Source organism: Canis lupus, chromosome 35 (genome assembly GCF_048164855.1).
Source record: "Canis lupus baileyi chromosome 35, mCanLup2.hap1, whole genome shotgun sequence".
Classification (NCBI taxonomy): domain Eukaryota; kingdom Metazoa; phylum Chordata; class Mammalia; order Carnivora; family Canidae; genus Canis; species Canis lupus.
Window position 1 is genome coordinate 508001 of NC_132872.1, and position 14144 is coordinate 522144.

Genomic DNA, 14144 nt, shown 5'->3' on the forward strand with positions numbered 1-14144 from the left:
CGTGTCCCGGTTGGATACTGCGAGTCAGAGGACGCCGGCCGGGCCCGTCAGAGCTGTGGAGGACAGCTCACAGGTTGTGGCCTCCTCATTCCCCATCGCCTTCCGGATGGGGGGACGGGGAGCCGGCGGGGGAAGGGGCTCATCTGAGGCTCCAGCGGGTCGTGGCAGGGCAGGGAGCAGGGCCTAGTGCCCTGGTCGGGGCAGCTTCTCCAGGTCTAGACCTGCTCGCTCCCTTGGGAGGGTCACCGCAGCCCTGCGCACACTTGCTCCTCCGCGGAAGCCCGGGAAGGAAGGCCGCAGGGGGTTAGCACGTGTGACATGCTTGGAACCGTGTCCGACACGCTGACCCACGACCGTGCGCCCTCGCCTTAGGGATCCGCTCCGTAAACGTAAGCTTCCCGAGCCTCGCGTGACACAAGTGTGTCTATCACACTTGGGCTGGTCTAACGCCGGCATTCCTGACCGTGGCCAGTTCCCACGCGATGCCCCAGAACCCACGCTCACTGGGCCGCGGGCTCCACCGTCCCCCAGGACCAGCCGCTGAGAAGCCCCATCAAGTTCCAAAGCCTCAGCCCCGAGGTGTTGCCCATCATTTCCCCCCAGACTCGGCGAGGGGGACCCCGTCACTCGGCCGTGCCTGCGGGCAGAGGGAGCCGGGGGGCGTCGTCACTGGCCGAGCGGCCCCCTCCCAGGAGCAGGAGCACGAATCTTCGTGAACGGGTTTCTCTGCAGCAGCTAACGGATCATCCCCAAACCTCGTGGCTTAAAACGACGGTCCACGCTTCACGCCTCCGTGCACCAGCAGTTTGGGCTGGTATCGTGGGGACTCACTCGGGCAGTGCCAGCTGCAGCCGGGGGGGCTCACACTCCTCACACACGTGCCCTGGGCACGTCCTCAGCCAGGGGGTCCTGGGGTCCATGCGGCCTGACGGCCGGGTTAGCATTCACGGGACAGCGGAATTGCGAGGTAGCAGGAACAGGGACCGCAAGGCCTCTTGAGGCCTAGGGTGGGAACCCACGTTACATCACTCCTGCCACATGCTGTTGGCCGAAGCAAGACCTAAGGCAAGTTTTAAGAAGTAGGGAGACCTTAAGAAAGGAAACAGATGAACAGATGGGAAAGGGGCAGAGAAAAAAAGGACGGAAGGAAACAAGCCGTGAGGGACACTAGATGACGGGGAACAAACCGAGGGTTGGTGGAGCGAGGTGGGCAGGGGCGGGGGTTCCGGAGGCCACTCGTGGTGAGCACTGCGTGCTGCCGTGAGCGCTGTCACGGAGTTCTACTGCAGAAACCAAGATCGCACGGGATGTTTACTAAATGGAATTAAAATAAAAAAAAAAAAAAAAAAAGAAGTAGGGAGACAGACGTCACTTCTTGATAGGAGGCGCTGCAAAGGGTCTGTGGTCATGAGCGATCTCTACACACGGTTGGAGGAAGAGAAAAGCAATCCCGGAGGAGGAGGGTGTATTTTAGGCCGACGGGTGACACTCTGTCCTCTGCAGGGTAGGATGGGATGAGGCTGTGTCATATGCACAGGTAACCTGAGGAACCCACAAATCCACTGGGTGGGGTGGGGGGTGTAAAGAGAGAGAGAGGATTTTAAAAAAATTTTTAAAGTATGTATTTATTTATTCATGAGAGACGCAGAGAGAGAGAGAGAGAGAGGCAGAGACACAGGCAGGGGGAGAAGCAGGCTCCATGCAGGGAGCCCAACGCAGGACTCGAACCCGGGACCCTGGGGTCATGCTGAAGGCAGATGCTAAACCGCTGAGCCACCCAGGGATCCCCGAGAGAGAGGATTTAAATAGTGGCACTGATTCCAGAAAACCTGCCTTAGAGTCAACGTGAGACAAGGAAACTGGAAACTACCTCACTTGCCAAAGGATGATACTCCGTCTTTCTGGTTATCAACTGCCACTTTCTGGAAAGCGTACCAAAAGGGTTCTATTAGGACTGATGAAATGACTATTAATCACACCTGTCACTCTTTCCCTTAGAGGAACCTGATTTAAACTATTATTTTCAGGTAGGGTGGGTTTAATTTAATTAAGCCGTTACCACACAGTATTTTTTAATAAAATGCTTTTTTTATTACCTGTTTTGAATGTTTCACGATACCTAGAAACTGCAAATTTAGCTCATCAATCCCTGAAAAATATCTCTCAAACAAGTTGGCATTCTATACCTTACTGTTAAAGCTATCAACCAAATCAGACTTACTTCCTATCAGAAAAGTAACGCATCTCAAGGAATATCATAAAATCTACTGGAAAATAAGTTTTGGAATAAATCATGTAAGATAGTGTCCTAAAATTAGATCAAGATTTACGTGATTTGGGGGATCCTTGGGTGGCTCAGTGGTTTGGTGCCTGCCTTTGGCCCAGGGTGTGACCCCGGGGTCCCGGGATCGAGTCCCGCGTCGGGCTCCCTGCATGGAGCCTGCTTCTCCCTCTCCCTCTGCTCTCTGTCTTTTGGGGGAAAAAAAAAAAATCATTAGTACTCCCGCCATCACACTCTTATCTACGGTGTCTGGATCCAGAATTTCCCAGCCTGAGCCCAGATTCCCCATTTATACTGCCAGGCTTCCCCCTTTCACAGAGGTGTGTGTAGGACCCGGAAAGCTTTATGGCCTGAGGGTTTGGGATGGTTTGATTATAACCTGGGAGGAAATCTCTTGCTTTCCTCCAGGAGGGAGAGTTAGAGTGAAGCCAGGTGCCTCCAGGACACCTGCTCTAGGGAAGAGTGCCCTGGACGTCAGGTCCTTTCTGACACCCAGTGCTGGAGCCCCCGTGGCTGCAGCCGCTACCTGCAGAGGTTTGTGTCCCTCCCTGTGAGCACCACTGCCCCAGAGCACGGGCGGCCAAGGCACCACCCAGCTCCTCCATCCGGGCCCGTGGGGCAGCCCCACCTGCCGTCCTAGGTCCAGTCACCCCTGTGCCTCACGCTTACTCAGACCCTTGGCTTCCTTCCTTTGGTCCAGACTGGGGCTGCCTCCCCGCCCACTGGTGCAGGAAGATGACAGATGTCTCAGGTCACGTAGGCTGAACAGAACCTCCCTGGACCCAAGTGTCCTGGTGGGCAGGGCTGCTGCAGAGCAGGAGTCAGTCCAACCTTCAGGGCCTGCCCAGGGAAGGAGGGTGGGCACAGATTCCCCATCGCCGACTCCACTAGATTCTCTGGGAATTCCTTCCTTACTACCTCTATTCCTTAAAAAAAAAAAAAAAAAAAAAAAAAAAAGGAGTGTTTTATTCTCATAGCAGTGGAAAATCCACACTGTTTGGTTGTTCTACTTCCATGGCAGACTCTTGGAGCGTGCCAGGCTGGGCCGCATGAGTTCCTGGCAGCGGGGATTAGGGTACGTGCCAAGACACTGATGTCACAACAGCTGGACTCCAGGCCCAGCCCTGCTGCTCACCAGTTGTGTGACTTCGAATAAGTCGCACGGCCTCTTCGAGCCCTAATTTCCTGTGTCCAGAATGGGGATGCTAGCTTCCAACTCTCAGAGGTCGTGGAGGATTAAACGGGAGCGTACGCCTAAAGGGCCTAACACGGACACAGGAGAAGCCCCGTGGCAGCCCCTGCATCCCGCTGTCCTCTGCTCCAACTCAGGCTCGGGATCCTCATGCACTCATGCCCACCCCGCAGGCGGCCTCCGCTGGGGCCGAAGCCAAGTGTCGAGAGAAAAACGCAAAGCACAAAGGAGAAGAATGAGGCCATTTTCACGTCCTTCCAGGACCATGAACTTCAGGGTAATTAGATAGATGTGAAATGAATATGGGGCCCTTTTTAAATCCTAGATCTACTTAATTGTGTCAGCTGGGAGAGTCATTAATAAATGATTAATGGAAATAGCTTCTGTAAAAAAATTGAATTATCTCAGCTGTGTTGCAACCTGCTGCCCAGATACTCTTGAGAGAACTCAGAGCTGTTAATAGCTTCAGGTGGACTATCTTTGCTTTCCATGGCAGATCATGCTTCAGGAAGATGGTCTCTCTCTCTCCCTGGAGCCAAGAATTTGGATCATCGTCAGAGGGAAAAACGAAGATCAAGGTTAAACCACTGGTTTGAAGTGCCAGAAGCAGCCGGTGTCCAAGCCCCAGCTGGTGTCCCTCCCACCCCAGGGCCTGGCCTCCCTGACCAGTAAGAGCCTGGCTGGCACAGGCTTGTCCAAAACACCTTCCCTGCCACCGTGCAGACTTCACGAAAGCCAACAAAACACCAGGCAGGTGAGGAAAAAAGACAGGAAGCATAGACCCCCCAAATGCAGCAGCCAGTCTTCAGGTGAGCCGTAGAGGCGACCTGCCTTCTGTTGTACTGTGCTGTTTTTCTGTATTGAGTCTGCATTACTTTGAAATTAGGTGGGGCAGGGCGGGGGGTACGTTTCTTTAAAGTCTACGACCCAAAGCATCTCCAAGTCCACCTGTTAATACAAAGGCAAACTAAACACAGGTGATCTGCTCAAACCATTGTTTGGGTCTGAGTAGGGCAGAGACTACAAGGACCCGCATCACATCAGGACCAGGGCAGGTGATGGCAAGAGAGTACAGACCCTCCCTGTGCTGGTTGCAGGGCTCTGTCTCATTCTCTGGAGCTCCCGCCGCCTCCAGGGACTGCCCAGCAGCTGGTTTGTGGCTGCTGAGCTAGAGAACCCGCAGCTAAATGTGTTTTTAAAGTCAAGGGCAGGACTGCATCCACCTGAGCAAGCTGAGGGACATGGGAAGAACAGGAAGCCAGACACCCAAAAGTACAAGGAAGAAAAGTATTCCCTAACCAAAGCCATGCTTCCAAGGCACGCAGAGTGTTGACTGTGAAGCTTCCATGTTCAGAATTTCACCCCAGATGGCAAAGTTTGGACGGAGGCTATATGCTTTTCTGTATAAAGAGGTCACCTCCTATGTCCCTCGGTCTCACACTTTCCGTGTGATTAACTTAAGGTCCCGTTTCCATCCTTTAAAACATAATCCTGCACATTTGGAGTCAGAGAGTAGGTTAGTAGTTGTCTAGGGATGGAGATAGGAGTCAGGATTAAGTGTACTTGGTACCAGGGATCTTTGGGAGGCTGAAAAGGTTCCCAAAGTGATTTCTGCCGATACTTGTGCAACTTGGTAAAGTTACTAAAAATCACTGACTTATACATTTGTAACAGCTGAACGATGGGATGTGTGAAGTACACCTCAATAAAGCCAACAAAAAGATTGAAATTGCAAAAAAAAAAATCCCCCCCCAAAAAACCACCTACTATTGATGTATCTCTTCCCCCAAAACTCTCCAGCTACCTTCCCTGCACAGAGCTGACTACTCCCTCCCAGAAGTCCAGAGGCCCGTGCTTGGGTCTGCTCCCACTTGATACCTTAAATTGTAATATTTGTGGCTGTGCCTGTTTCTCCATCTAGATCAGGCCTTATCATCTCCAACTGCCTCAGGTCCCCGTCCCAGGGTCACATGGGCCCTGTGCAGCAGAGAGATGCCAAAAGCCTGTCTGAAGGGAGGAGGAGCCCTGCAGGCTCTCCCTATGAGCTGCACAGGTTGCTCAGGACTTGCAGGGCTCCAGAAACTTAATGGTCCATAAGACCCATCCCTGCACGGACCTGGGTCACTGGTACCCTAAGCCACCCTATCCCAGGCCCAGTGGGACAGACAGGATCACCTGCCTTGTGACCCAAAATTCAGGGACCCTGCTGCTCCCAGGCGGAGCAGGAAGTGAACCTGAACGAAGCTTGGTATATTAAGATGTTCATCACCTTGTTATAGATAACTGTGAAAACCCAGAAATCTGAAAGACTCACCACTCAACCACTGAACCACCCAGACATCCCTAGATCTTATTTTCTTAAAGAGTGAAACAACAGGCTGGCTAGAAGCCCCTATATCCTCCTTCCCCAGTCCTAGTACCTCCCACCCTTCCTCTCCAGAGACAGCAGCTTTAAGGATGAGATGTGCATCCAGTGTTGTAGCACTTGTATTATATTAATTATCTAGAATTGGATTTTTAAAATTGTTTTTGAACTTACCAATACAACAGTTTTATACTATATATATATAACTCACACCCATCCTTACAGCTACCCATGCTGAAACAGACTTGTTTCATTCACTTCCCTGCCATATAATAATCCACTGTGTGATATGCCACAGTATCTTTCTCCTCGTCTCCACAGATGGACTTTGGGTTTCTTTCTCATATCTGCTATAAGAAATGGCATAGTGTCTGCCTTTGGCTCCGGTTGTGATCCTGGGGTCCCCGGATCGAGTCCCACGTCCGGCTCCCCGCACGGAGCCTGCTTCTCCCTCTGCCTGGGTCTCTGCCTCTCTCTGTGTGTCTCTCATGAATAAACAGATAAAATCTTTTTTTAAAATAGCATAATGGACATCACTAGGCAGGTTTCCCTGTGCACATAAGCAAGAATTTAACCGGAATAGTGGTTCTCCAAGTGTGGCCCCAAGACCAGCAGCGTCAGCATTGCCTGGGAACGAAGCAAAATGAGAATTCTCAGGCCCCACATCAGACTGAATCAGAAACCCTGGAGGTGGGCCCCGGGCACTCTGTTGTAGCGAACCCTCCCGGTGGTTTAGATGTGAACTATAGTTTGAAGACCACGGCTCTAGACTAAAATATGTATCTAGAAAGGGATCACGGTCCTTGGGTGTGCACATTTTAAGGTCAACCCTATACCCCCAAAGAGCTCTCAGTGCAGTTTACCAATTTGCCTCCTCCCTCCTGGCCCACGAGGGCCTCCCCCACCTCTTCACCAACACTGGCACCATCAGGCCATTTGCTTTTAGCCCAGCTGATGGACAGAAATAGTATCGCATTGCTGTTTAAAGTTGCATTTCCACAATTATTAAAGAGGTTTTCATGTGGCCACTCAGGTTTCTTCTCCTCCTTCATTAGTTTTGTACTTTAAAAACCACAGATTTAAAAACACGTATACAAACTCCGAGCTGTACCTACTTGCCTCATCATCATGTTTATGAAATGGACACCTGGGCCAGACTCCAGTGCAACTGACTGCTCACTCACCTCCTGCTCAGTGCCAGGCGTCTCCAGGACCGCCTTCTGGGCGGAGGCTCACGTCTCCTGCCATAACCACGGCCATCCCATCCTGGGCCCGTCTGCCTGGAACAGCACCTGCCCCAGTTAACAGGAGAGAGAGAGACCTCCTCTCCCAGCCAGGCCCCATGGGGCACCGGGCCTAACTCAAGAGATCAGGGACAAGAGATGCTTAACAGTTCAGAGATCCACTCGTTCAATCATTTATTCATTCAGCCAAACTGGGATGGGCACAGTGATGAGCAAGAGCCACCATGTTACCTGCCTTCACAGAGCACACGGTTCCTTAGACGAGAGACATTAAATGAACAATCACACAGAATCACCTACAACTATGACAAGAGCCAGGAAGGAGAGGTCGATGTTATGATGAGACTGGCAGGAGGTCAGGGAAGGCTTCCCGCAGCGGTGATCCCTCGGCCAAGAGCTGGAGACAGCAGAGCAGCGCTTTCCAGGGGCCCAGAGTCCCCACAGCCCGCAGCCCATCCTGGCTTTGCCTGCCCGGCTCTGGGTGCACCGTGAGAGCAGGACAACAGGGCTGCCGAGCTGGGAGCCCAGACACGAGCTCAGGCCTTTCCCAGCCTCTTGGAGGGACCCCCACCACCTGGCCTCCTAGCCCGAGGGAGCCCACAGGCCTCGAGAGGACAAAGACTGCATTTTGCCAGCCACCGTCACAACTCGTGAAAGACTGTCGAGCTCAGGGATGGAAGGCCTCAGAGGCAGAGAGCCCCAGAGAGCTCGAGGGGAAGATGAGGTGGCAGCTGCCTGTCCAATCAGACGCAGTCTAATTTGTTTTAAAAGCATCATTTCTTTCCCAAGCCCTGACCACTTCTCGCGCTAGAGAGCTCTTTCTTCCCTGGGGAATTTACAATTTGCAAACGAGGCGAGGTGGAGGGGCTGATTCCCTGCTGCTCGGGTGGCAGAGGACCAGCACTCATGCGGTCTCTCTCTCAATCTCTCGAGGATTGCCCTAAAACCCCGTGCCCCGCCCCCTCCCCCCGCCCCCCATTCTCCTGCACAGTGACACGGAGCATCCACGGCTCGGATTCGCAGCGGGCACACAAGGCTACCCCACTTCAGGGTCTAGAGTTCACATCTGAATGATCTTGTTTAAAACAAGTTGTTTCCGAAATGCCCACATTCTGCTCCACTGTGATGTAGAAGATCACACCTCGCCCTGCTTCTGGATGGAGGGTGCTGCTCACCCGACCCATGATGCCAAGAGGATCCCTGAGGAGAAGCCAAGGGTAGCAGGATGAGTTGATTCTTCTAAAGATGGGTTCATGAGACTGCATAGAAATGGTTGGAAAAATCCTCGTCTGGATTTTGGTGGTTCATGGTGACAGAGCAGAAAGAGAAATAGTTGGGATAGAGCACCTGGGTAGAGGCCCTGCGCCCACTTTACTCAGGCACCCTGACCCTTCACTCCTCTTGAAGCTTTAAATGCATTCTCTATAATTTAGAGAACAGGACCAGATCTTCTCTCAAAATTTTCCAGTTCAACAGAATGGACTATTATTAATCAATTTTCATTTTTTTGGTGTGTTCCATGTTTCATATGATTCTCGGAGGCCAACAAAACATAAATTTGGCACAAGATTTTAAAAAACTTAAGTGAGGAAACTGGAAAGGAGAGAAAAACCGGGCATGCTTTGTTAGGAGTGGACTGAAATTTGCCTCTGAGCTTCCTAGCAGCCAATTGGAGGAAGGAAATAGAGTTGGTTACAAGACTAACGGTATAGACATATGCTGGAGAAACCAGTTGTGGGGGGATCAGCTCTTCTGGGGTCTAAGATCTGAGACAAATTTCTCCCGTAGGTCTTCATAGAATTTCTACTCTGTCATGTTCAATAAGATTTTTTCCAGAAACACATTAACTTTCTTATATAAGGTGACCCCGCGTTGGTCAGTGAACCGTGCCTGGTACAGTCTGACCCAGGTCCAAAAACTGCAGTCCTCATCTGAAGTTCTCCGGGGGTCTTTATAAGGCAGAGAACAATAGCAGAGGACTTAGAACCGCACCTCAACTGGGGGCCCACTGACCCCAGGGCATATAATCCAGATGACCAAAGTCATTGGCTCACGGTGCGAATCTAGTATCAACATACTGGGACATGGTTGTCCCCTGGGCCCCCCGTACTCCAGCCGTCCCTCTCTCCCCGTCCTGGCACCTCCATGCTGCTGCTGTTGACCTTGCTACCTGGGGGTAATGGCAGACCAAAGACTAGCTGGGGTTGGTTTGGATAAAACAGACTCTCTTGGCTCCCAGGTGCCGCACAGAAAAAGGCTCGAACCTCTCCACCTGCTGTTCAAGGCTCTATGTGATCCGTCCCACCTCCTCCTGTGGCCTCAACAGAGAACGTCCTTGCCTTCCCCATCCGCAGGTCAGGCCCCCGGCACCCCCGGCAGGTGTTGACTTTCTTCATGTGGACACCATCCAGCCTTCCGTGTGTGTCCTTTGCTTCTCTTCCCCCACGTAAGCTTCTCTTTTGACATTTATCCCGTCCTCCAAGACCGGGCTCGGGGGCCACCAGAGCCAATCCTTCCCTACTTTTCCAGCAGACATAACCTCCACCTCTCCCCTAGCCCTTGGTCAATGCCACGTTCATTCACACAGCCCTTGTTTCTGAGTCTTGCCAGCCCTCAGCCCACAAGAAGAATTTGAGTTTCTGGAGGTTTGGCCTCTCTCTCCAGCTTGATGGGGGGCTTCTTGAGGGTGAAGGCCTCAGTTTACAAGTCCTAGCTTTTGGGGTCTCAGCACCACTCCCCGCCCCCCCCCCCAGCAGAACTCCAGTATGTATCTGCAGAATTCACCTGCAGGAGAGAAGGGCATAGTAGGGCTGTATCAGGAGAGGGGAGACCCCAGGGGCGCCTTGCCCTGATGGATGGGGAGGAAGCCAGCAGGCAGCGGGTCACCAGCTAGGGGAGCTGGGGAGGAGCAGGGACTTCTCATCCCTTTGTCACAGCAGGGCTGGCCTGCACGGTAGCCAAAGGTGTGACTGCAGGGGTGATTGCTTCCCGGTAAATGAGCACCTGACATGCTTTGTGCTCATCAGCTTTCTTGCTGCCTCTGCCTATTTAGCCAAAGCACTCTTTTTTTTTTTTAAGATTTTATTTATTTATTCATGAGAAACACAGAGAGAGGCAGAGACCCAGGCAGAGGGAGAAGCAGGCTCCATGCAGGGAGCCCGATGTGGGACTCGATCCCAGTCACGCCCTGGGCCGAAGGCAGGTGCTCAACCCCTGAGCCACCCGGGTGCCCCTAACCAAAGTGTTCTGATCACAACAGCCATCAGAGCTTGTTGACATTTTTGAAATTGTGCATTCATGCAACTCAAGCTTCAGCCCTCCGTCCAGCAGCTGTGCCACATATTAATTACAGCAATGAATGAGGGGAGCCTGGTTGATCCTCCGGGGGAGGGTGGGGCTTATTTTTTCGGGGATATGGTTTCCACCTCAGGGTGTGCTGGTTTGCTTTTCAGGGTTCCCATGGGGCAACTGTTGAGCACCCACTGAGTCCAGGGCCTTCTGCTGGGTTCCTGAGCGTTCCCAAACACCTTGGTTCATGGGCAGGTACGTGTGGTTGTGTCCACGTATGGGTGTGTGAGGGTTTGTTAGTGTAAGAGCACACGCTGGGTCTGGACCCCTGGCAGGTCCGCGTGCCCCACGGCGCACCTCAGCGAACGCCCCGGGTGGGCAGACAGGTTCTATTTGCTCCTGACCACATGTGAAGCACCAGGGAAGCTGTACCGCTCACGGGGGTCACTGGCGATTCAGAGAGACCTTGTGCTGGTGCCCAAGTGTCCAGGCCATCATTCCTGGGCTCTAATCTTTTGCAGCAGAACCCAACCTGGCAGGCTGGGAATACTTTATTTTGATTGTCACCAGCTCCTCACAGGAGGGTTCCGGTAACTTCTCCCAGATGAGTTAGTAACTTGTCTCTGGGCCTCGGAAGGCAGGGCCCCTGGGGCAAAGGTCTGTGGGGAAGGCTTTTACATGCAGTGGGAGGCATTGGAGCCCCCGGACCCACAAGAGGGGATGGAGCCCCGGGACCCACAGGAGGGAATGGAGCCCCCGGACCCACAGGAGGGGATGGAGCCCCCAGATCCAGGGGAGGGGATGGAGCCCCTGGACCCATGGGAGGGGATGGAGCCCCCAGATCCATGGGAGGGGATGGAGCCCTTGGATCCACGGGAGGGGATGGAGCCCCAGATCCAGGGGAGGGGATGGAGCCCATGGACCCATGGGAGGGGATGGAGCCCCAGGACCCATAGGAGGGAATGGAGCCCCAGATCCAGGGGAGGGGATGCAGCCCCAGATCCAGGGGAGGGGATGGAGCCCACATACCCATGGGAAAGGGATAGAGCCCCAGGACCCACGGGAGGGGATGGACAAAGGCAGACCCTTTTTTCTTCACACGTACAAGATGTTATATGATGTTTCATTCATTCTGCGACTCTTTTTGCTCCCAAAATGCGGTGTTTCCAGTTACCAAGACAGGAGCATCAAAAGCAAAGAGGCCTTTTGTGCCGCGGCTCCGCAGGAAGGATCGCACTGTTAGGACCTTCTGGTCCCGCTGACGTTCTGTGGTTCACCTACGCCCTTCGCAGCAACGCCCAGCGCCCAGCGGCTGGCTGAGGTCTGGGGTAGGACCCCGTTTGTCTTTGAGCAGGACACAGGCTGTTGCTGCACAGCCCCCCGCCTCAGCGGGGATGATCTCGCGATCTCTGAACGAAGGACCGCTGAAAGGTCCTCCTTCCAAGTCAGGTCACACACGCAGGCTCGAGGGATTAGGACGCAAGCGTGCCTTCCGAGGGGTAACCCAGCGTACACCTAGCGCCCGCATCTAGGACCCACAGCTCCTAGCACTGAGCTTTCGCCCGCGGTCGTCCTTCACAAAGTGCATCCTGCAAAGATCGAGTGATCTGATCCTCCAAGAGGCCCCTGAGGTCAGTAGCATCACCCCGTTCTAAACCAGGGGGTTTGAGTGATACGTCAAGATCACACCACGGGGAATCCCTCGGTGGCTCAGTGGTTAGCGCCTGCTTCACGCCCAGGGCCTGACCCAGGGGGTGATCCTGGAGACCCGGGATCGAGTCCCACATGGGGCTCCCTGCATGGAGCCTGCTTCTCCCTCTGCCTGGGTCTTGGCCTCTCTCTCTCTCTCTCTCATGAATAAATAAATAAAATCTTAAAAAAACAAACAAACAAAAAGATCACACGAGGAAGTCGGGCTCAGCCTGCCCGCTGGCCCACGGGTGAGCCCAGCGATTCTTCTCTCTTTAGGGAAAGGTGCTGTTTCATTGCCAAGGAGAATGCTGGGGCTCGCGGCCTGCTGGGGGGCCTTGCTGGGGACTCGCCTCCTGTGTCTCATTACCTCCCGCCTCCCCCAGACGTGGGCCGCCTCCGGCAAGCCACCCCTCACCGCGCAAAGCCTGGGTGCAGCCTGGGTCGGTCGGAGGGGAGGTCTCGCAGGTAACGCTCCTTTTAAGAAAGAAGAAATGAAAGAATGGTCTATGCCGGTCGTCCCCCCGGAGGAGGGAGTCAGGCATCTTGTGGACCGAGCAACGTCAGGAAGACTTTTCCAGCAATTTGCATTGCCTTCCAACCGACTCACAGCGGGGGCAGTGGGGGCAGCGCCCCTGACGTTCAAGCAGAGTCCGGATGGCACCCGCCAGGCCCCTGCCCCAGGTGCCATGTGGCTCTACGTGACACCTGCAGGCTCTGGCAGCCGCGGGGCAGGGGATGCCAGCCGTGGCCGCAGCAGTGCCCTCCTGCCCGGGCCGTGGTGGCTCTTGTCGACGGGCGACCAGAGGGGCAGCCGGTGCAGAAACGCGTGCGGTGTGCGCTCAGGCCCCCTAGGAAGCAGACACCGTGATGGGTTTGGGTGTACGAGGTTCACTGGGCAAGGGTCTGAGAGGGCTCGGGAGGAGGCAGCGGGGATGGGGGAGCCCCTTCTGACCCCTGTGCAGGCCTGAGCTGGGAAGGGGGGCCCGGATCTCAGGGGACGTGCCTCCCTCCCCGTCGGTACCCGCGGCCAAAGACTGGACCCAGGCCTGTTCCAGGGTGACAGGGCTCCTCCTCCCGGCCTGGCTGCCGTCTGGGCCGTGAGGACACAGTGTGACCCACGAAGGCCTGCGGGGCTCTGGCTTCCATGGCTCTTCGAAGGCGGTTGACGGATCAATAATTCTCTGCAGAACCCATCAAGTGCTCTGAAGGCCTCGAGCGGATGCAAAGCGAGTCTCAGCGGGGAGCCCCACGCAATGACCCTCAACGGCCTGACGCTTGCTCCCTGACAGAAGCTTAGGTGCTGAGGGATTTGCAAAATTTCAAAATGGCTTAGAATTGAGCGAGTTGAGTTTTTTGCCAGTGAATTCTCATAAGAATATAAAACAGCTCCGTCAAGCTCCATCACGACGCCCTGGCCCGCGGCCTAAGCCCCACCGCAGAGCCTCCCCTCTCTCCTCCCAGACTCCGCCAATCTTTCCTGGTGCCCTGGGGTTCGGTGGGACCCGTGTGAGAACCACCACTCCCCTGTCGCCCTGTAACCTGGATTTGTCGGCCAGCGAGGTGGCCAACCAAGCCCTGCCTCACGCTCTTGCAGCTCCTAGAAGACAGGACGGCTCCGGCTCGGTGAGCCCTGGCGCTGGGCACGACCGTAGGCGTTGCCTGGATGGACTGTCACTGGACGGGGGAGGGAGGGGACAATGAGGCCAGACAGGAGAGAGGGCCCACGGAGGGCGGAGCGCAGGCGGCAGCCCGGCAGGGCAGGAAGCCAGGGCGGCGGAGGAGGAGGTGCCCTCAGTAAATGGGGGTGGGGGTACACTTCGGCCCTGGGCACGTGGCCACCAGAGACCCGCACTGGCCCCGGCCGGGCTCGCTGCCCCCTTCCCGCCCCCGTGCGCATCGAGGCCATTGCCATCGGCCAGCCCCAGCCGCCGCACCCGGCAGCAGGCCCCGCTCCAGCCGCTGTGGCTCCTGTCCTCGCTTCACGATGGGGGCCACCGGGTTTCCTACCTGTGGCCACACTTGGATCTTCACTTAGGACTTTCGCCGCACGTCATCCGGCGTCTGTGGCCCAAGTGATACTTA

General features: G+C 54.8%; 1 protein-coding gene across 2 annotated transcripts in view; it reads right to left on the reverse strand.

Moving 5' to 3' along the window:
- XXYLT1 (xyloside xylosyltransferase 1) overlaps positions 1-14144 on the reverse strand; it is a 235794-nt gene that overhangs the window by 78658 nt on the left and 142992 nt on the right. Inside the window, exon 4 of one of the 2 annotated variants that reach the window (XM_072811803.1) lies at positions 2331-2469. The exons of the other annotated variant lie outside the window; for it this stretch is intronic. Coding sequence (XP_072667904.1) covers positions 2331-2469 — 139 coding nt within the window. The remainder of the gene's footprint in view (positions 1-2330; positions 2470-14144) is intronic. 2 annotated transcript variants of the gene reach the window in all.